The sequence below is a fragment of the Labeo rohita genome, chromosome 18 (genome assembly GCF_022985175.1).
Source record: "Labeo rohita strain BAU-BD-2019 chromosome 18, IGBB_LRoh.1.0, whole genome shotgun sequence".
Classification (NCBI taxonomy): Eukaryota; Metazoa; Chordata; class Actinopteri; order Cypriniformes; family Cyprinidae; genus Labeo; species Labeo rohita.
In genome coordinates, this window is record NC_066886.1 from 32,257,288 (window position 1) to 32,278,847 (window position 21,560).

Sequence of the window (21,560 nt, forward strand, 5' to 3'; positions counted from 1 at the left end):
TTTATTTCTACATCCATATGAACAGATTACAGCATTCACTGCTGTGTAGAAGAGCCAGCATTACAAGTAGGCCTAATGTTTTACACATCACATGCAAAACTCAGGAGAGAAAGTCAAAAACATTCTAAACAATGTATCAGTGGAAACTGCTAAACTTTTATGAGGTAACAAAATAATTTTGCAAAATAGTGTTTGAAATTCAACTGTCCATGCACACAAATAGCCATTTTTATTTAGTATATCTGACTAAATCTAAATGATTTAAGTAGTTTATTTTTGGTTCTGTAAAATAATACATAGAGCCCCAATAGCCCCTTTCCTTCTCACGTGTTATCAGTATGACCATTATCATATTATATAGTAAATAATCAATAATTTCATGTCATTTACAATATAGAGCCGTAGTTTGGCTGCACACCAGAAGAAATCAGTGCTACTTCACTTCCTGTAAAACTGAAAGGACCAGAGAGAGAGTGGAAAATGATCAAGAACAATTAAATGATCATTGTTTTTGGTGCAAATCAGTTTTGGCTAACATTAAGTAAACCGGAATCTGATTTCTCTGGCGGCACACTGAATATTCTTAATTAACGCTGATCAAAATACACTCTTTCAGCGTTTACATTTGAAATTGTTTACAGCTGTTACTCAACAGGTTTGTGCTAATTGTGTGTAATATGCAGTGTTGTGGAGTAACTAGTTACATGTAACGGAATTATGTAATTTAATAACAAAATAAATGTAATTGTAATTAGTTACAGTTACTGAGAAAAAAAAAAGTGTAATTAAATTAGTTACTTTTGAAAATGTTAATGATTACAAAGGGGGTTACATCTGAATTTTCACACACACCTACATACAGATTTAATTGGCTTCCTTCATTAATTGCATTGACTGCTCTAAATGAGACAATGTTTCAGGAGTTTAGAACACAGAATAGGACACTTATTCAGTTTTATTTCCTGTTTGGGTTTATGCATATACTTTATTTTTTAAGATTAATTGTTTTTTACCAAGGCATTGTTAGATGCCCGTATTTCCTGTCATAACTATGCAAACATTTGATTTCAAAACCAGTATCATAACTATTAAACTATTTCTTGTTATGATTTTAAATCTGTATTTAACCTCAGAATTATCTCAAAGTAAATAAGAGGTGTTAAGTCTGAATTTGTGGTGGCTGTGCTTTAAATTTATATTATTACACAGCTCTGTAGAATGCTTGATTCTGATTGGTCAGTCATGACATTCCAAGGTATGTTATTCCCTGATAACAACTGATAAAAGCTAATAACACAGACTTAACTGGGCAACTTAAGTTGGCGCTATACGCTTGATATGTTTTCTTGGTGGAGGCTTTGCATTTGGTCAGCTAATAAAATTTTAAACCTAATTCAATATTATGTGTACAATCTCTTAATTCAGTCATCCTGGTATTGTGGGCTCACTCTGTTTTTTCATGCAAACGCAGCTGCTGCCATTGTGCTTTGTACACTGTAATGGATTATAAGATAACTAACAAACTTGTACTGTTAGTACTAGTACTTAATTATTTATGTGGTGAAATGTTGTGTAATAAAAGTGGTATGATTGCACTGTATCCCTTAAATGTCCGTCTAGTTTGAACTTGCAGGTTGCTAGCAACTGCTTATTTTTAAATAATATTTAAACTCAGATCAGTGTTTCGTGTCTAATTATATACTTTTGTGGCAAGCAGCTGTGTAATAAGTGAGATAATGTACATCCAGCCAGTTGTTATCACAAAATAAAGATGTATGTTATCCCTTACTTATTATGATCTTAATTCAAGTGATAAAGGATTTTGAAAGTCTGACAGTAATCAGTGTTGAGTGCTACTGTAAGGCTAACTCTGCCTGGTTTAAATGTTTCAAAATGATTAACGGTTGAAAATATTAGAAATTTAGAAAAATAATCAAATGTAATAAGTTACATTACTTTAATAAAGTAATTGAAACGTTACACTACTTATTACATTTTAAATAGAGTAACTTGTAATCTGTAACCTATTACATTTCCAAAGTAACCTTCCCAACACTGGTAATATGTAATATATGTAATATGACATATGTATGCGCTGTCTCATTGTACTGTATGTGTGTCTGTAAATGTATTTCAGTATAGTTAAGTTCTGCAGTTACCTGACCGAACTGGATCTCGGTGAAAATCACATCGGAGAAGATGGTGGGAAAGTGCTTTTAGAGGCCTTGAGAGACAGACAAGCCGGTACGGATTTATAAAAATATGGAAATATGACTTTAATAGGGCAGCGGTGACCTCATGCCAGGATGTTAGATTTTGAAGTGGATTGAAGTGGTTACTCGTATAGCCATTTAAGTGATGACAGTTTGTTAAAATGAGATTGTAAATATTTTGTTGGTCTTTTCGACAGCTAAACTATCTCCAGTAAAAATCCAAGTTTCAACACGCATGTCCACAGAAACATTCGGTGCCATTTTTAGAAGTGCAAAGGAGCTTAAATCTGGGAAAAAGAGGAGAAGGATGAAGGTGCAGTATGAGATTTTGTGATTTACACACTTGACTAAACCATTGACACTAGAGATTTATTTTTGATCAGTGTTTCTAGTCACAAGGCTTCAAATCATTTTAAGGACACTAGTGTCTTGGAATTTTGTTAAATGTAATTGAATTCAGTGGTCTGCCATAATTCTCATAACTATGTCATTTTTTATTTCTAAAGGGAAAAACGAAGTAGATTGTCTGTCTGGAGGATATTGAAAGAACATTACTTATTTAGACAAGAATGTTTTTCTGGATCATTTCTCCATATTTTCAGTTGTCACCATAGTTTTTAGAAATCGCTTTCTTTTCATGTGGTCTGAATAGTGTTTGACAACAGCCGTGCACCAAATGTGACCGCACAACAAACTTCCAGATTATGAAGCTCATTTGTCAGCGCTGCACCAGCAGGGGTTCTGGATCAACTCTTATTTTATGTCGCTCTGTTGGGAGCTCAAATAGCATTAGGATGTTTGTTCTTAAGTGCTTCTTTCTTTTTTCTTGTCCCTTCAAGTATGAAGGCTTCAGGGATCCTCAAATGCAAACTGTGTGTTTTAGATCAAGAGAGCAATTTTTTATTTCGTTATTTTTATTCATTTATAATCATCTGTTCATAAATCTTTTATAATCATTAGCAGAGATGGCGAAATACACATATTCTTCATTCAAGTAAGTACAGATACTTATGTTTAAGAAGACTCTGGTAAAAGTTGAAGTACTGACTACACTCTTTTACTTAAGTTAAAGAAATCGAAAGTCAGAAGTCATTAGCATGGGTATATTTGTAGCAATAGCCAACAATACACTGTATTGGTCAAAATTATACATTTTTCTTTTATGCCAAAATCATTAGGATATTAAGTAAAGATCATGTTCCATGAAGATGTTTTGTAAATTTCGTACCGTAAATATATCAAAACTTAATTTTTGATTAGTAATATGCATTGCTAAGAACTTCATTTGGACAACTTTAAAGGTGATTTTCTCAATATTTTGATTTTTTTTGCACCCTAAGATTACAGATTTTCAAATAGTTGTATCTTGACCATATATTGTCCTATCCTAACAAACCATATATTAATTATATATATATATATATATATATAAACCGCCATTAACTAAAGTTAATTTGTTAGCAAAATGTGCATCCATATGACTGTATGCTAATATCAGTTAAACAGGGCATTACTGTTCGAATATATTACTGTATAAAAACATTAAACAAAATAGACCATATTACTATTGTAATAACACATTTGCACTATAATGTACAAAAGAGTATTTAGGAATCAATATAATAATTAGTAAACTGCAGGGTGACCTGTTAATCCAATGCACATAGAGACGTTTTACCTGATGAAACATCAATACAATAAAAATATGATAGTGACAATGTATGGTTTATCAAGCCATCTCGGTTATTTCTATATGAATAAAGTCATAAGTCTTCTATCACTGTATAGAATACTATAAAAAAATAATAGTGAGTTCTGCCTCTTTTTTGTGATTATAAAACCATGTCAGATCACACAAGGAAGTTATTTCAAACATTGGACTGAAGTTATTAGGTGAACTTGGACTAAAAACATGTTGTTGATTTCACACACGTTGCAAAACTGTATCACACACGTGCTACTGTGGTAAATTTATTCATTGCTCAGACCAATTTTTTTTCCACATGTGGCCCTGTACAGCCCTGAGAATGTCTTATTTCTCAGTCATGTCGACATCTTAAACTCCCTCTTTCTTATACGTAACGTTAGCCATTCTTCTTGCTGCCAACTCTGATCATTAGTCATTCATGTAATTTATCATTTGATTATTTTTACCATTTATATAATTGTTACTGCTTAATCATATATTATTTTTATGATGTTTTTATGTTTCTTATTTACCTTGGTTATGCATTTTCTTTGTTGTTTAATCTTATGATTGTGGGTTTCATGAGCTGTTTTGTCTTTATGAATAAGAGGGAATGTTTATGGAGATTTTTTATGGGATGTTTATGGGATGTTGTGAAGCAGTTTGGTATAAAATTAGGCTACATGTTGAATTTCCCTTACCAAAAAGTAGTATACTTCAAGTTTATTTTATCAAGTATACTTAAGTAAAGTTCAAGTATATTTTAAGCATACTTTATCTAGCAAGTATACAAATACTAGTGTACTAGTAGTATATTACTATTTCAGTAACCCTTATGACTACATTGGCCCACTTTCTAGTATATAAATGTATACTTTTAAGTATACTTGAAGTATAACGGTAGTAAACTTTGAGTACACAACCAGTTTACATCAATGTTTTTAGTTTGTACTGCAACTACACTAAAAGTGAACTTATAGGTATACTGATAGTTTACTAATTAAATACTTGCAGCATTTTTAGTACACTTTGAAGTATAGTCTCAGTAAACTACCAGTTTAGTAGTTTTATACTGCAAGTACACTCATATGTTTTCTTTGAGTGAACTTTACATCATACTTTAAGTATACTATATGTTCCTTTTTAAGAATTAATTTGTATATATTTTGTTATATGAATATCTAAACATTCAAAACATCAAAAGAAAGATCAGGATATCTGCTTGTAAACAAAAACATTTTTATTCTAGCTTCATGCATTCTTTTTTATAAACACTTGAATGTGGGTAAGTTTCATAAATAAGAAAAAAAAAGAAAGAAATAAACAGACTATGATTTGGATTCAGAATGATAACCAAAACGTAGATTGTGTTGATCAACACTCCAAAGCTTGACAGTCATTATTACCTCTTCATGGGTCACATTTTATTCCACAACGTTACACAATTTTGATGCTGTTTTATGTCTGATGATCATGTTAGATTACACGTGGAAGCATCTGTTGTCTCAGTTTCTTTTTCACTTGTGTTTTGGAAATTCTGTACAGTAGATGTGTACTAGCGCCCCACTGCCGTATAACAATGAAAACATGGATTCTAGGAGCACAAGTATATAACAAATATATTTTGACTTATATGTCAAGTATACTTAAATGTAATTTTAAGTATATTTCTGAGACATACATAAAGCACATTTCTGAGAAGTGCATGAAAAGTAGACTGAAAGTATAAGAATACAAATAGCACACTTGAATAAACTTCTTTTTCGTAAGGGATGTGCTGGTCAGATGAAGTCTGAGCATTGAAACATACGCAACTTATTATTCAATAAACTCTGCTCCTTCTTTATCATCATTACTTCATCGTCTGCTTCTGTTCTTCTCTGGTTTTACTCAGTCAAGTTCTTGGCTGATGGAAGACTGTTAATAGGCTACAGTTTTGGGTCCCAGACAAAACACTGGTTTTGGAAACCAGACAAGACTTAATGGGGTTTTTGGGGGTATTGACAACCCTGCTGAGCAGTCGTTTTGTTACCAGACAAAACAGATATTTTCTGACAGGATCTGGTCTCCGAGGCTGTATCTTAACTATCTGGCGTGGATTTTTTATTTATTTTTTTTTAATGCATGACATGTTCATACTCCATAGAATAATGTGAAAGAGTTAGCATTTAAGCGTGTTTGTGTGTAGTAGCCTACCTGACTAGAGATGCTTTCTGGTAAATTTGGTATTGTCTCCACCCTATGGCTAAGAATGAGACTGCATTGTGTGTTGTTCATTTCTATTGATTTAGAATCCACAAGCTTGTCGTCTATTTTACTTCTGCCTCTGTATTGGCACACCACAATATAATGAGTATCCAAACATGACATTTGATTTGACAGCATAATGCAGAATTTCACTTGTCTGGATCATATTAAGGAATGTCTGTTTTTATGGCTCCAAATGTTGCAGAATTATGGTCCAAAATAAAATATCATAGACCATGAAATGAACAAGCAAAACTATTCAATGGCAAACATCATTTAATTAATACCAGAACGATATTTTAACAAAATCTTTTAATTCAGTATAGGCATACACTTTACCTTGCTTATATTAAATTTACGTGGATTTCTTGACTTTTTCTAAAACATGACTAAATTCCTGCTAACACAAATGAAATGTATTCAATTTTCTTCATTTAACTATACTGAAAATGTGTTTTTAGGTCATGATTATTTTCATGTTTCCTGTAGCTGTATTTATGTGTGTAAGGAAATTACATGACAAGTTACTGTTGTATTTAGTTAAAAAATAAATAAATAAATAAATAAATAAAAATGATTAAACTGTTGTTTTTCTTGCAAATTTGTCTATCAGTGGTTTTTAAGCTATGAATGACAGCCAATTGTTCTCAAAGAAAGAATACGCTCTTTAGGTTTGACCCTCACGTTGTGTTCTGGTCATTTTCACCTGGAGAGGATTTTATATTTCTTGAAAAAGTTAGTTAATGTTATCACAATGGACTAAAACTTACTTTGTTCACACAGGGTATAACTACTTGCCAATTTTTGTTTTTTGTTTTTCCCCACCTTGTTACACTTGTGGTATATAATAAAAGACTTCAATAAAAGAAAATAGAAATCTTTTGTGACAATGTTCATTACACTAAAGTTTGAGGTCTGTTTGAATTAATACTTTAATTCAGCAAGGATGTGTAAAATTAATAATATTAATGAAAAAAGTGATAGCAAATGCTTATATTGTTAGAAAAGATTTCTATTTTGAATAAACACTGTTCTTTAAACTTTTTATTTATCAAGAATCCATAAAAAAAGGATCAACAGGTCCAAAAAAAAAAATTAGCAGCACTGTTTCCATCAATGATAATAAATCAGCATATTAAAATGATTTCTGAAGGATGAAGTGAAACTAAAGACTGAAGTAATGATGCTGGAAATTCAGCTTTGCATCTCAGGAATAAATTACATGATAAAGTATATTAAAACAAAGAAGCGTTATTTTAAATTATAATAATATTTCGCAGTATAGCTTTTTTCTGTATTTTTGTTTAAATAAATGCAACCTTGATGAGCAGAAGAGACTTGAAAAAACTTTTGCGGATGCCAAACTTTTGAAAGACAATTCATATAATGCATATAATGTTAAATAAATAAATAAATACTGTCCTAGTTAAATAAATAAATAAATAAATAAATAAATAAAAGGTTCCAAAACGATACAAAAATACAAAACCTGTACTAATTAAAAGGGGAAAAAAAGCTAAATCAGAAACGGAATCCAATAGTTGGTGATTTTACAGCATAACTAGATGAGTAAAGTTTGAGAACAAACTTTAAGTTGGCTTGAGAAAGCCTAGCCTGAATGTTTGAAGCAGCTGTATGAAAGTATGAAAGCAGCTAGCATGATTTAACACATTGCTTACATGGTTTAACATGTTGTTAACATGTTTTAGCATGATTAGTTTGTTGCTTGTATTTTTATACGCTGATTACAATGTTAGCATCATTAGCATGTTGTTAGCATAATTAGCAAATTACTAGAATGTTATTAGCATGATTAGCAAGTTACTAGCACGTTTCTAGCCTGATTAGCATGTTGATAGCATGTTTCATGCATGATTAGCATGTTACTAGCATGTTTCTAACATGGCTAACATGTTACTAGCTTGTTGTTAACAAGTTTCTGGCATGATTAGCATGTTACTAGCATGTTGTTAGCATGATTAACACGTAACTAGCATGTTGCTAACATGTTTCTAACACGATTAGCATGTTACTAGCATGTTGCTAGCATGATTAGCATTATACTAGCACGTTGTTAGCATGTTTCTAACATGATTAGCATGCTGCTAGCATAATTACCAAGTTACTAGCGTGTTGCTAACATGATTAGCATGTTACTAGCATGTTGTTAGCATGTTTCCAGTATGATTACCATGCAACTAGCATGTTGCTAGCATTATTACCAAGTTACTAGAATGTTGTTAACATGATTAGCATGTTACTAGCATGTTTCCAGTATGATTACCATGTAACTAGCATGTTGCTAGCATTATTACCAAGTTACTAGAATGTTGTTAACATGATTAGCATGTTACTAGCATGTTGCTAGCATGATTAACAAGTTACTAGCATGTCGCTAGCATGTTTCGAACATAATTAGCATGTTGGTAACACGATTAGCATGTTACTACCATGTTTCTAACATGGCTAACATGTTACTAGCTTGTTGTTAACATGTTTCTAGCATGATTAGCATATTACTAGCATGTTGTTAACATGATTGGCATGTTGCTAGCATGATTAGCATGTTACTAGCATGTTGCTAGCATGATTAGCAAGTTACTAGAATGTTGCTAACATGTTTCTAACATAATTAGCATTTTGGTAACACGATTAGCATGTTACTAGCATGTTGCTAGCATGATTAGCATTATACTAGCACGTTGTTAGCATGTTTCTAACATAATTAGCATGTTTCTAACATGATTAGCATGTTACTAGCATGTTGCTAGCATGATTAGCATTATACTAGCACGTTGTTAGCATGTTTCTAACATGATTAGCATGCTGCTAGCATGATTACCAAGTTACTAGCATGTTGTTAGCATGTTTCGAACATGATTAGCATGTTGGTAACACGATTAGCATGTTACTAGCATGTTTCCAACATGGCTAACATGTTACTAGCTTGTTGTTAACAAGTTTCTAGCATGATTAGCATTTTACTAGCATGTTGCTAGCATGATTTAGATAGCTAGATAGATCAGGAATATTAGAAATATTAGAGTGAAGCTTAAATGAGTGTAAATGGATTAGAAATAGAACATAGAAGGGAAGCTTGATTGAGCCTCAAGGGATTCTGGGAGTTTAGATTTGAATTTTGACAGTTGGAGTTTGAATAGTGTTGCTCATTTGAACATTCCGTCAATGTAAGTCCATGGGATTTTGGTGGTTTTGATAGTCTGGTTTACGAAAACCGTAAGCCGGATCAGTTAGAAAAGATACAGCACACCGAGTCAGACCGGTCTGAAGGTCTGGACCGAGTTTGGTGGCTCTAGCTTGAAAACTCCAGGAGGAGGTAGATACTGAAATTTGGCTCAGAAGAAGAAGAATAATAATATTCTTAAATAGTAGATCAGTAAGTTCACTTTCTCAAGCCAACTTAACAAGCGATGTTATAGGGTTTTAACACAGCACAAGGGTTACATCACTTAGTTTAATGTCAATAAAATAATAGCAATATGTATAAATAATCAGAATAAATTGAGCATAAATTGAGCACGGATCTCTTTCCGCGGAAAAATCATTGTTTGTCCTCCGCCACCAGGAGGCGCTGTGATTTATCTGTGCAGCACTAACCGGAGGTCACGCATGCGCACAAACTATTGTTTCTAGACATTTCGGCGGAGTGGAAGAGGGTTGTTATCCTTTATCTCTTAGCCTTATTACTACATCTAAAGCCTTTAACAGAGCGGTGGTAACTTTATAATGGATTTGGAAGGTGGCAACTACGAGCCTGGTTTTGTGGGCATCAGGTTCTGTCAGGAGTGGTGAGTTTAGATGAGTTTGTTGGATTGTGTCTCAAACTCATGTCGCTGTTCAGATGTGTGTGTTTGTTTTGATGGCAGTAGCCGGTTTTAATGTAAATCTCTCTCTCTCTCCACAGTAATAACATGTTGTATCCTAAAGAGGATAAAGAAAACCGCATCCTGCTGTATGCTGTAAGTTATTTGTTGTCAAATCTACGTGCAGGGATTGTGCTTTTAGTCCACGTGAGAGAGATCAACCAGTAAACAAGCGTTTTTTGCGTTGATTCATGCACTGATTTATGGTTACAGTTAGATCTGATTAACAGATGTGCTCTAACACACATATGACATGATGATATCCAGAGCATTTACTTTTAAAGTGTCTGTTGGTTGTTAAAAGTGGTTTAACATAGAAGTGATCTATATAACTTGATTCTTATTATTAGACAGAGCAATCCCTGACTTGTTTGTGTTCATGTGTGTCTTCAGTGCAGAAACTGTGACTATCAACAAGAAGCCGACAACAGCTGCATCTATGTGAACAAAATCACCCATGAAGTTGAGTGAGTGTCTTACTGTGTTATTTACTGAGAGATGATGCAATGTTTGAGACAATGCCAGGTGTGACCTGGACTAAGATGTCTGTAGAATGACTTTTTGTGCCTTTTAGGTCACATTAAATGCATGTTAGTACTGCTTAGAGAAGCACGGTGACTGCTGGATAAAAAAATAGGACTTCAGTATGGATTTGTTTGGAATTTGGATATATCAGGTACAGCACATGTCAATATTTCTGAAGGAAAACAATCTCTTAACTAATGCTTTTGCACTTACGACACGATTTGGTCAGTTACCTGGATGCACGGCCATATCGACAATACTCGGATGTAAACAACAGCGTGGATTGCGCGGTTAATGTAACGTACTACTGAATACGTTGGTCTGCTAATTTATCATGTCTAAGCTACGGAAAAAACATGTGGAAGCTGCTAAATCATATTTAGAAAGACTTAGTAAGCAGGAAAGCCGCAATATTTTGACAAGCTAAAATTAATAGGTGGTGAAGAAGATCCGTACGAGCAGTGTTAATTAAGGTATTAGCCTAATATTTCACCTACCTGACCGGAAATGATAAGAACAAAAATGAATGTTGTCAAGATTCTTGCCCTGGAAATCCTGGTTCAGTTTGGCCAACCACAAATGCGTTTTGTTGCTCAGACAGTTTTTTGTACTCTTCTGCTTGATTGTTATAACTTTTGCCAATCTATAGTACTCCAAGTGTTTTTCCCGGACTGACCGATTAGTACAGCCCAAAACATGACAATAATTAGGGCGCTAGGAAATCTAGAAAATTAAATATAATTTTAATATTTCTGGATTCCGTTTTTCCCGTTTTAATTTTTCTCAACTCCTTTTTAATAGCTGCATGTTTTATGTTATGTTTTACGTATGTTTTATTGTTAGCAAATTCTGTGTTTTAGCATGTCTAATTATTTGAATGCATACTTAATTTAGTCAAATTTATTCTTAAAATAGCCTTAATTCTGTGTTGTGTATTTAAAATGTTCTGGTTATCAAATGAAGGCATAAAACATTAATTTCATGTATCTTTTAAGTATTGAAAATTAAGCAAACTTTTTTTTTTTTTTGGCAAAAAGGGGAATTTACTATTAAAATTAAAACATGGAAGAAATGTTGTGTGATTATACCCTAAAAAAGTAATGTTTGTTTCATTTTAGTATTAGTAATGGTAGTAATATATATCTGGCACAATGTCTTCAAGTTAAACCGGACTTTTATTTTGACCAGTGGCCTTGCCTACCTTTACATTTCTGTGTGTATAAGATATAACGCTAGTTTTCCTAAAATGGAACGGTCAAATGCTGATGAAGTGACTCTCAGCAGATGTTGTTCATGTATTTATGTCCTCATTTAGTGAGACGACAGATGCTGAAATCACCGTGAGCGTCACGCACGCTTTAGTGTGTGTAGAGAACAAAAGCGCTGCGCCATTCATTAAAACAGAGACACGCAGAACATGCAGGATTCACATTTAAATGGTATATTTGCGGTGTAATATTTACAGATACTAGTCCATATTGCAGTTTGATTTAAGTGTAATGACATACTTTTGATTAATTAATTAACTTTAACAAATTGCGTGACATTCCGCGTTATTCAGTAAATTCCATTTTTATGACTGGATTCCGCATCGTGGAAATCATAGGGCCCTAAATAATTAACCGTTTCCAGCAGCAATAATCAGTTTGGTTTAGTGGCGTTGTTTATGTTTTAGTGCCACCAATATGGCCGATTGATGATGTGTTGTGAAAGAGAGCCCTGTCAGTTGGTACATTACTATAATATTAAAGATTAAAGTTAACAATAGATTTAAAATTCAGTTGTTGTTTATTTTAGATATAGTAGTCAGCCAGTTTTTACATAAATGTTTGAATTGTATAATTGTGCTTTTTTTCCCCTCCAATTCGTTGTTAAATTATTAATATTTATATGAAGGTGGCCATTACTTTTTATAACATTTATTCAAACATACAGTAAATAAGACATCACTTACAGGTTATTTAAATATATACTGTATATGTAATGTGTTGCATAGATTAAGGAATTGCTCCTCACTATAGGTGTTTTTTTTTTTTTTCTGGTTGACTAAAACTAGATATAGACATTGAATGCCTTTTTTTCTAACCCTAACTTTATTTAATAATGAAAGTTCAGAGATCATTGCTATTATTAGACGGTAGGTGTGCTACAAGTTAGGGAAGTTTTGTTCATGCGTCAACAGAAAATAATAGTCTAAAAGACTGTTGCTTAGAATTTAAGAATTTGTTGATCAAAATTAAGATCAGTTAAAATAGATTAATCAATTGTGTCATCTGAGCTTTAATTAAAAAAAATACACATATGAGCAGTAAATAACCTATTCAAAACACAAATGTTCTACCTACCAAAACTGGATTATTTTATAATGTTTACTGGTTGAAGAGATTTTTCTAGACGCCTCTAACCTCAACCCTCTTTTCCGCCAGTGAACTCACTCAGATTATCGCAGACGTGGCTCAAGATCCAACTCTGCCTCGGACGGAGGATCATCCTTGCCCAAAGTCAGACTTAAATATGTTTCTTGATGTAGACAGACATTAAAAAATGGTATTCTTGTAATTCCCATGATTCCCATTATGGTCCGTTTTATGATGAACGTGTGGTTTTAGGTGTGGCCACAAGGAGGCGGTGTTCTTCCAGTCTCACAGCATGAAGGCTGAGGTAAAGACATGCACAATCATTTGCTGCTGCTCGTCTTGACAACTGCACTAAAAAAAATCACTTTTAAACAGTTTTCACTCAGAAATTGCTAGCAAAGTTCATAAGTAATTACAAAGCTAACACACTAAATTACAATAAATTCCTGTGTGTTATTTATTTTTAATTACAGCAATATCATTAATACTATCTAGGATAAAATTGAACTTTATGGCGTGTTTTCTGAATGCAGGATGCCATGAGGCTTTACTACGTCTGCACTGCTCCACACTGCGGCCACAGATGGACAGAATGAGGAGGTGTTCTAGGGATCCTGTGTTACTGTCGTTCCATTCCCGAACATTATTTCTCAGTTTAGGAGACGTCTATTCTGGAGTGGATGTATGTTGTCAGTGACTGATGCATTTGGTGTTTAACTTTAGTTGTGAATTTTATTGTGAGATTCACGCACAAACACCAGCGACTCATCCTTTGACCCGAAGTGTTTATAGTTTGTCATTTTAATTCTACACCGTGTATTTTTTTGAAGGTTTGTAATAAAAGATTACAAAAATAAGTTGCGTATTCATTAAAAGTTATAGTTTTGAGAATTCTGGATGCAGTTTTTATTCCATGGTGGCTTGGAGTAGGACTGCACAGTTAAAATAAAACAGAATTTGTGATATGGATTTGTGTTGCAAATTAAATAAATATAAGCTGCGTGCCTCAGAGTGAAGCTTTTAAATACAAGCATCTCATAATGGCTTGATTGTGTGCCATTGCACACAAACTCATCTCTGCATCTGCTCTGAGTTTGGGTTGCTTTTAATGTGCAACCATTGCTCCATGCACCAACCACCTTCACTAACTTGTAATGAGAAGAGCTTATACACTGACTATTAAAAAAAAAAAAATGGAGAAAAGTTATGGTCTGTCTGGTTTTCCGTCAAAATAAAGGCTTGATGGTTCAACGTTTGTAAAGGAAGAAATATTGGTAAGTTGTAGTGTAAAACATTTCTTCTTAAAAATTCACTTTTTTCTTTCGCAGGGAAATATTACAGTAGTTCTGCTAAAATGTAATCACATAATGTTTGACTACTGTGCAGAAAAATCGCAATTCAATTATTTTTCTCAGTTGTGTGTGGAGGTGAAAGCCCGGAATGGAACTGGCTTGCATGCAAACACTGATCCCGGTGTTTCCGAGTGCCCCTGGAAAGTTTTTTAAAGCGTAATAATTGCATCGTCTGGTCAAATGTTTCGTAAACGTATAATACTCTGTATTAATGTCTTGTTCCATAAAGCAATTTCAAACAGTTAATCATGCTGTTGTTTTGCATATCAGAAAGACTACCAGCGTGTCTGCCTGAATTCAAGTGCAAATTAATTTATTATTACCAAGAGAATAATCACAAGGTAATCACAAGTTTTCCCACTGTACTTAGAGAAGTAGTTGTGTAATCGTGCAAAGCATTCATGCAAGTGACTGCCTCTTTTATGTTATGCAATTCTGCCCAGCTGTCACTTCTGTTATTTCTGCAATGGTAAAATATCGCCTATTCATAGTGGCATTTCCACTGTGATCTATAAAAAGCCCATGCAGTAGAATTTCTTCACGTCTGCCAGTAGGACTACCTGAATCTGCACGACACAGGAAAGTACGCGGAAGCTCAACACGTTTGTCCCTCCCAGTCATTCAGGGCTATTAAACTTGCCAGCTTGCAAGTCCCGTACAATCGCCGGGTTTGAACGAAAAGTCGATCGCTGATATGGACGGACACGCACCTGGACAAACCGTGGCTATAAACGCAGGTGAGAGCAAGCGTCCAAAAGCAATCGCGTGCATAATAATTCGTAGCATGATTATCTGATCGCGCTGTTGTTTTGCAGTGGCTGTAGTGTGTCGACGTGGTTGGAACGCCGTGGAACCTCGAGAAAGGACAGAGATGAAGAATCCAGCGCAGACTGTGATCGTTCACCACACTGCGCTCCGGTACTGCGCGCACCCGCGGGACAGCATCTCTCAACTAGCTCACATTCAACACATGCACATGCAAGAGAGGGGCTTCGACGACATCGGCTACAAGTAAGAAAATAAAACGCTACATTTAACATCTGAGCATTCTTTATATCACAGTGCAGTTAAAGTCCTAATTAATACAAATGCATATGTTGCGGAAATGCTTGTAGATGTTTGCTTGGTCGTCAAATGGTAATTAAGTGGTAATGTCAGAATTTTACTGTTTAATTTTGTTATATTTGTACAGGCTACGTTATATAGGCTACAAATAAAAACAAAACACTGAAGCAATTTTGCTTTAAGATATTCACCATATTTGTAAAAGTCAGTGACGTGTTAACCAACATATAGGAAGCGAGTTTGTGGTCATGTGACACACCCCAAAACAAAAACATACAGAAAACATTCCTGTAGATCATCAAGATTGTGTCTAAATGTGTCCCTTTATAAATAACCTAATAATAATCACACACACGCATACATAGAGTTCAGATGCAAAAGCCTCTAAGTAGCCTACATCTGACATATATATATTTTTTAAATGTGCATTTCTTTCTGGCTAGTATAAGTACCTGATGAACATATACTATGTGTGGATAGTGGATATATGCATATACTTTTGCATTGGAACTCTCTCTCTCTCTCTCTCTCTCTCTCTCTCTCTCTCTCTCTCTCTCTCTCTCTCTATATATATACACTACCGTTCAAAAGTTTGGGGTCAGTAAGACTTGTAATAGTCTTTAAAGTAGTCTCTTATGCTCATCAAGGCTGCATTTATTTGATTAAAAAAAAAAAACAGTAATATTGCAAAATGTTTTTACAATATAAAATAATGTTTTTTATTTTAACATACTTTAAAATAGAATTTATTCCTGTGATGAAAAGCTGAATTTTTATCAGCTGTTACTCCAGTCTTAAGTGTCACATGATCCTTCAGAAATCATTCTAGTATGTGGATTTATTATTAGAATGATCAGTGTTGGATAATATCAACAGTTGTGCTGCCAAATATTTTTTGGAACCTGTGTTTTTTTTTTTCAGGATTCTTTCATGAATAACAAGTTTAAAAAGTACAGTGTTTATTCAAAATATAAATATTTTATAACAATGTAAATTATTTATTATTAACTTTTAATAAACTTTTAATTATTAACTTAATACATCCTTGGTGAATAAAAGTACTAATTTCTTAAAAAAAAAAAAAAAAAGAAAAGAAACAATAAAAATGTACTGACCCCAAACTTTTGAACGGTAGTGTATATATATATATCATCTTGACAGACATGACGCAGGGCAACATAATAATTATGTTATGTGTTTTTTGATCGATTTTGCTGAGAAGATATTATCTTTAAAGCCATAGCAGAATAGTTGTGTCTCCCAGCAACAAAGTAGTGTTTAGTTTTTGAATGAATCCGCGTTTTGGAGGAATCATGAATGATTCATTAAGACATTTACCCCCACCTGCTGGCAGATTTAGTTTCTTATTTAGAAATACACTGAGATGTGTCTCAAATTATCTTCTTTTATGTTCCATACTTCACGTTAGGCCATTGCAACCTAAATGTTTATGTGTAATAAATTTTATGCTGAATCAAATAAAATATTTCTTTCTAAAGCTACAATTTGTAATGTCTACTTGCTACTTTCTCATTTAACACAAAAATAGGTTTAAATAATGTTTTGTGGGTATTTTCACAGTCAAATTTATTTTGTGATATATGCAATTAATTTGATTAATTAATCGACACATCATGTAATTAATTAGATTAAAAAATAAATCGACTGACAGCCCTATATATATATATATATATATATAGTTTATATCGTTTTGTCCTGTTTAAATTTTGCTGACATAACCGGATTGTGACATTAAACATCCATTCTGTCTGTCTTACTCCAGCTTTCTGATCTCTGGAGATGGGATGGTGTATGAAGGGCGAGGATGGGGGATTGTAGGAGCCCATGCAAAGGAACACAACTTCAGTTCTGTTGGCGTTGCATTCATGGGCAACTTCAGCGGTGAGAATACGACTGCCTCCATTATCATATTACTTTTCGTTTTATAATGTGTAATGTAATTTATGGTGTTCCCAATATATATTATTTATTGTTCTGTTGTGATGTTTAGTTAGTTTATAAATGCAAATAGAGATCATGTAATGCATTCCAAATGTTACTGTAATAATATTCGGGAGTAGCTGTACAATGCAAATGATAGTTTACAGCATGTTCTAAAGTACATTTCTGTTTGTCTGTAGATGAGTTGCCCAGTTCTGCATCACTGTCTGCTTTGCTGAGACTGCTGCGCATTGGAGTGCTTCACGGTCATCTGCGGCCCAATTTTGTGCTTGTGGGACACAGAGACGTGGCCAAAACAGAGTGTCCGGGGGAACATTTATACGCTCTACTACCAAAACTACGAGACCAATTACAAAACCAATGACCTCTTTTCTATTAATTGCATTTAATCCCTCTTGTGTGTGTGTAGCAATGTATGAATGTGAAAATGATATTTCCTCTAAAATATGTTATGTTTTTTGTCTTATATGTTACGACTTTTGCCTTGTTAAAATCCATTGTCAGAATATTCTAAAGGAATACTAATGAATTGATTTTTATCAAAATTTGGAACCAGTCCCAAAAGTCCAGTCAAACAAGATCCTAGTAAAACATAGAAAACAATTACGAAAAATAAAAACTGTAAATTATGTTTATTAGGTAAAAAGATTCATCTTGTTTGATCCCTTTAGGACTGGATACAAATTATAATAGAAATCCCATTAGCAGTCCAGATCATTTATTTAAAGACTAGACTTTTGTGAAATGTCCAAAATCACAATTAAGTTATGTTTATAATTTCTCTGTAGTAAAAAAACTCAAATGGACTGAACAGTTACGTGCAATAAATGAGTACTCAGGTGTCAAATATCCTAGAAAATGAAAGCGTTTGCAAATATGCTTTTCTATTTTATTTTTGTCCCAGTGACATGTCTATTTGATGTTGTGCATCAATGCCTTTTCATCAGCCAATCAGTGATCATCCTTGTGTCTGTGTTTTTATCAATAAACTCATATTTATTGTCATTATTTCTCCTATTTGTTTTTTTTTTTTTTTTTTTTTTCACTTAATGGTATCTGTTAGTCTGTTTAGGAATTGCACTTTTACTATTCTACTTTATTAGTTATACAGTTGCCTTAGCACTGTCCATATACCCTCAACTAGTACACATATTATATAAATATATTAAACTGGAAATCAAAGCATCACTCACATTCAACCAATTACAAATAAGCATAATGATCATCATCATCCTGTCAAGTTCATAGTAGAAGGTGCAAACACAGAATTCAAACATGGATCCATAGGATTCTGAATTACAAAACAGAAACAAAAATTAGAAGCAAATTCTTACAATTTCGAATCTTTTGTATGTTTAAATTGCAGTTAATTTCGTGTTTGAAAAGACAGAGCTGGTATCATCTGAATCTAAATAGTTTAATAATTTATTTATAACATCTGCCTTTCATGTATTTTAACATAAAGCAAAATTTCAAGCGCAAAATTGAAATGCGTGTTTTTTCATGCGTGCTTTCTAATGCACTGTGATGACGGGATAGATTGTAACCACAGTTCTCTTTACTTGACGCTACAGTTTAGGAACTAGATTTCAAAACAACGTTTATCTGAGGTAAAAAAAGTCTGAAGCGCATATAAGCACAGTAGCTGGTTATATATGCCACTGCATTTTTTGCACGACCCGCTCCCATATGGAGCCGAGGGCATCCTCCAGAGATTAGGGTTCATGTCCATCCTAAACTGTTTGTTTACTCACATCCCCAAGTGTTGTCGTCTATCTGAACTCCTTAGCATAACGTCTTTTGCCCCACTCGTTTCTGACAGGCATTCAGTCAGATGAATGTGTAAACAGAAGGGCGGTCTCAGGTGAGAGGCTTGAGTTTCACCGGCTTCCGAAGTGTTATAATTGAGCCTTCAGAGTTCATTGATCAGTCAGAGAGATTGGCCGTGCTGGAAACTTATCAGATCTTTGTTTTGTTTTTTATCGAGTGTTTCTTAAGAATGAACGAGCACTTTCTAGGGGGTTTGGTGCCACTTTGGTTGAACTTTTAAGTCCTGTTGGACACCTTTAGGAGCGTGTTAAACATGGAGGAACTAAAAGCCCCCGTGGGCTTTTTCCACAAGTCCTCATTCAGCATCAGCAGCTTACTGCTCCGACACGAGGGCGCGAGAACCGACACTATCGCCGCGCCCGAAGCGCTGCGCTCCCGTGCCGCAAAGCCGCCCACCCGCTCCAATCAGTCAAGCGACGGAAAAGACAAGCCGAATCGAGAGCGGAACGAATTAGGGAACAGACCGGATAAAAAAGAGGTAGCTGGAGAGTCCAAGTGCGAAGTAACTGATGGACAGGAAAAGAAGAGTAAACCCGACAAGCCTCCGTTCAGCTATAACGCGCTTATCATGATGGCCATCCGCCAGAGTCCGGAGCGACGGCTCACCCTCAACGGCATCTACGAGTTCATCATGGGAAACTTCCCGTACTACCGAGAAAACAGGCAGGGCTGGCAGAACTCCATCCGACACAACTTGAGCCTCAACAAGTGCTTCGTCAAGGTCCCGCGCCACTACGACGACCCTGGAAAAGGCAACTACTGGATGCTGGACCCGTCCAGTGATGATGTGTTCATCGGCGGAACCACCGGAAAGCTCAGGCGCCGGTCTACAGCGGCGTCCCGAGCCAAGCTGGCCATGAAGAGAGGCGCGCGGCTGTCCTCCACCTCCACCGCCGCCGGACTGGCGTTCGCAGGCTCGTTTTACTGGCCCGTCCCGCCGTTCGTGACCCTCCAGCATCGTCATCCGAACCCCGCGACTCACCACAACAACTACGCCGCGTCCGTTCTGTCCCAAAGCTCGCGTCACTTCAGCTCGGTCAGTCCCGCTGCGGAAAGACTTCTTCTCCCGTCCGGCCAAGAGGCAGCTTATTATGGGATGGGTTGTGAACAGATGACCTCCACCTCCTCCTTCACCGCATCTGCCTCTGTGCCTCTTCCTCTCTCCGCGCCCTGCTCTTTTAATTTACTCTCCAATCAGTCCAGTTACTTTTACTCTCATCAGGTGCCTCACACAACGGGACTGTCACCCTGGTCGCAGGAGGAATCGTACCTCTCCAAAACATCTCCTTCTGGACAGTTTTTCCCGGGAAAGCCATCTGCTTCAACTGAATATATTGGAGGACTATGTACAGACATTCCCAATTATTTTCCTCATTTTAACACAGCCAGCTCCATGCACTGAAAAACTTGCAATTTGTTTTTTTTAGCTGTTTGATAAAAAGCTTTTTTTTTTTTAAATCTCTTAATGTATTATTAATAATATTATTATTATTACACTGCAGGTCAAAAAATTGTAATAATTAAGGTTTTATGTTTTTGAAAGAAGCCTCTTGTACTCAAAAATATAGCAATTATATAGTAGCCTATTATGATATGATAAATAGTATTATGAAATATTACAATTTGAAAGAACTGTATTGTATTTCTATTCTAATATTAATTTTAAAATCTAATTTATTCCTTGTAAAGTTGAATTTTCAGCATTATTACTCCAGTCTTCAGTATCACATGATCCTTCAGAAATCATTTTAATATGCTGATTTTGTAGCAATTATTAATGGTGCTCAGTTGTACATAGTTTTTTTTTTATTATTAATGTTGAAAACATTGTTTTTGCTGCTAATATTTTTGTGTCTATGGATACTTGCTGAATAAAATCAGAAATGTTATTTAAACAGCAAATCAGCATGTTAGAATGATTCTGAAGGATCATGCGACACTTAAGACTGATGTTGAAAATGCACAGCAAAAAATTACATTTTACAATATATTCAAATAATATTGTACAGTGTTACTACATTTACTGTATTCTTCATCATATAAATGCAGCCTTTCAGAAACATTTAAAAAACTCAAATATTTCAATTATTTTGACCTAGCGTATTATTAACAAGCAGTTCATGTGCAATATTTTTTATGCATTAATTTCCGGCCAAATATTTGTGGCCAAAAACAAATAAAGTTTTCTTTTGCAATTTTCAGTTTTAAAAATAAAAAATAAATTCCACTGGAACAAAACAAGTATTTTAAGAAAATGACAGCAATATGCTGATCTTAAAAACAGTGCACTTACTAATAAAGAAAAAAAGGGAAGTAGCTAAAAGAAACAATCATGCTTTGTTCTGACCCCATATGTCTGTCAAAGCATTTTGATGCTATCCTGTTTGAGAACAGTTTTTTATACAGTGTAGTTTGGGTGAGTTGTATGTAGGTTGCGA

General features: G+C 34.6%; 4 protein-coding genes across 7 annotated transcripts in view; all 4 read left to right on the forward strand.

Moving 5' to 3' along the window:
- LOC127180528 (uncharacterized) overlaps positions 1-3,594 on the forward strand; it is a 31,677-nt gene extending 28,083 nt beyond the window's left edge. For 3 of the 4 annotated variants that reach the window (XM_051134644.1, XM_051134645.1, XM_051134643.1), the window contains exons 8-9: positions 2,138-2,244; positions 2,411-3,594. In XM_051134644.1, the coding sequence (XP_050990601.1) occupies positions 2,138-2,244; positions 2,411-2,547 (244 nt within the window). In that variant the 3' untranslated portion in view covers positions 2,548-3,594. The remainder of the gene's footprint in view (positions 1-2,137; positions 2,245-2,410) is intronic. The other variant, XM_051134646.1, reaches the window with a different exon arrangement.
- A 6,183-nt stretch (positions 3,595-9,777) lies between these two features.
- Positions 9,778-13,616, forward strand: polr2i (RNA polymerase II subunit I). The gene is made up of 6 exons (XM_051134657.1): positions 9,778-9,956; positions 10,073-10,127; positions 10,425-10,498; positions 12,983-13,057; positions 13,166-13,217; positions 13,447-13,616. Exons 1-6 carry the CDS (start codon positions 9,895-9,897, stop codon positions 13,507-13,509), a joined length of 381 nt encoding a protein of 126 aa, XP_050990614.1. The 5' UTR covers positions 9,778-9,894; the 3' UTR covers positions 13,510-13,616.
- Positions 13,617-13,750: 134 nt separating this feature from the next.
- Positions 13,751-18,272, forward strand: pglyrp5 (peptidoglycan recognition protein 5). Its single transcript, XM_051134656.1, has 4 exons — positions 13,751-15,002; positions 15,081-15,276; positions 17,114-17,232; positions 17,472-18,272. Exons 1-4 carry the CDS (start codon positions 14,960-14,962, stop codon positions 17,654-17,656), a joined length of 543 nt encoding a protein of 180 aa, XP_050990613.1. The 5' UTR covers positions 13,751-14,959; the 3' UTR covers positions 17,657-18,272.
- Positions 18,273-18,737: 465 nt separating this feature from the next.
- foxg1c (forkhead box G1c) lies at positions 18,738-20,588 on the forward strand. The gene has a single exon (XM_051134648.1). The coding sequence runs from the start codon at positions 19,376-19,378 to the stop codon at positions 20,522-20,524; it is 1,149 nt and encodes a 382-aa protein (XP_050990605.1). The 5' UTR covers positions 18,738-19,375; the 3' UTR covers positions 20,525-20,588.
- Positions 20,589-21,560: the final 972 nt, after the last annotated feature.

Coding starts and splice junctions, on each gene's coding strand:
- polr2i (XM_051134657.1), top strand. CDS start 9,895: ATGGATTTGGAAGGTGGCAACTACGAGCCTGGTTTTGTGGGCATCAGG. Junction 10,128..10,424: donor ACCGCATCCTGCTGTATGCT/GTAAGTTATTTG, acceptor GTGTGTCTTCAG/TGCAGAAACTGTGACTATCA. Junction 13,218..13,446: donor CTCACAGCATGAAGGCTGAG/GTAAAGACATGC, acceptor TTCTGAATGCAG/GATGCCATGAGGCTTTACTA.
- pglyrp5 (XM_051134656.1), top strand. CDS start 14,960: ATGGACGGACACGCACCTGGACAAACCGTGGCTATAAACGCAG. Junction 15,003..15,080: donor AACCGTGGCTATAAACGCAG/GTGAGAGCAAGC, acceptor GTTGTTTTGCAG/TGGCTGTAGTGTGTCGACGT. Junction 17,233..17,471: donor ATTCATGGGCAACTTCAGCG/GTGAGAATACGA, acceptor GTTTGTCTGTAG/ATGAGTTGCCCAGTTCTGCA.
- foxg1c (XM_051134648.1), top strand. CDS start 19,376: ATGGAGGAACTAAAAGCCCCCGTGGGCTTTTTCCACAAGTCCTCATTC.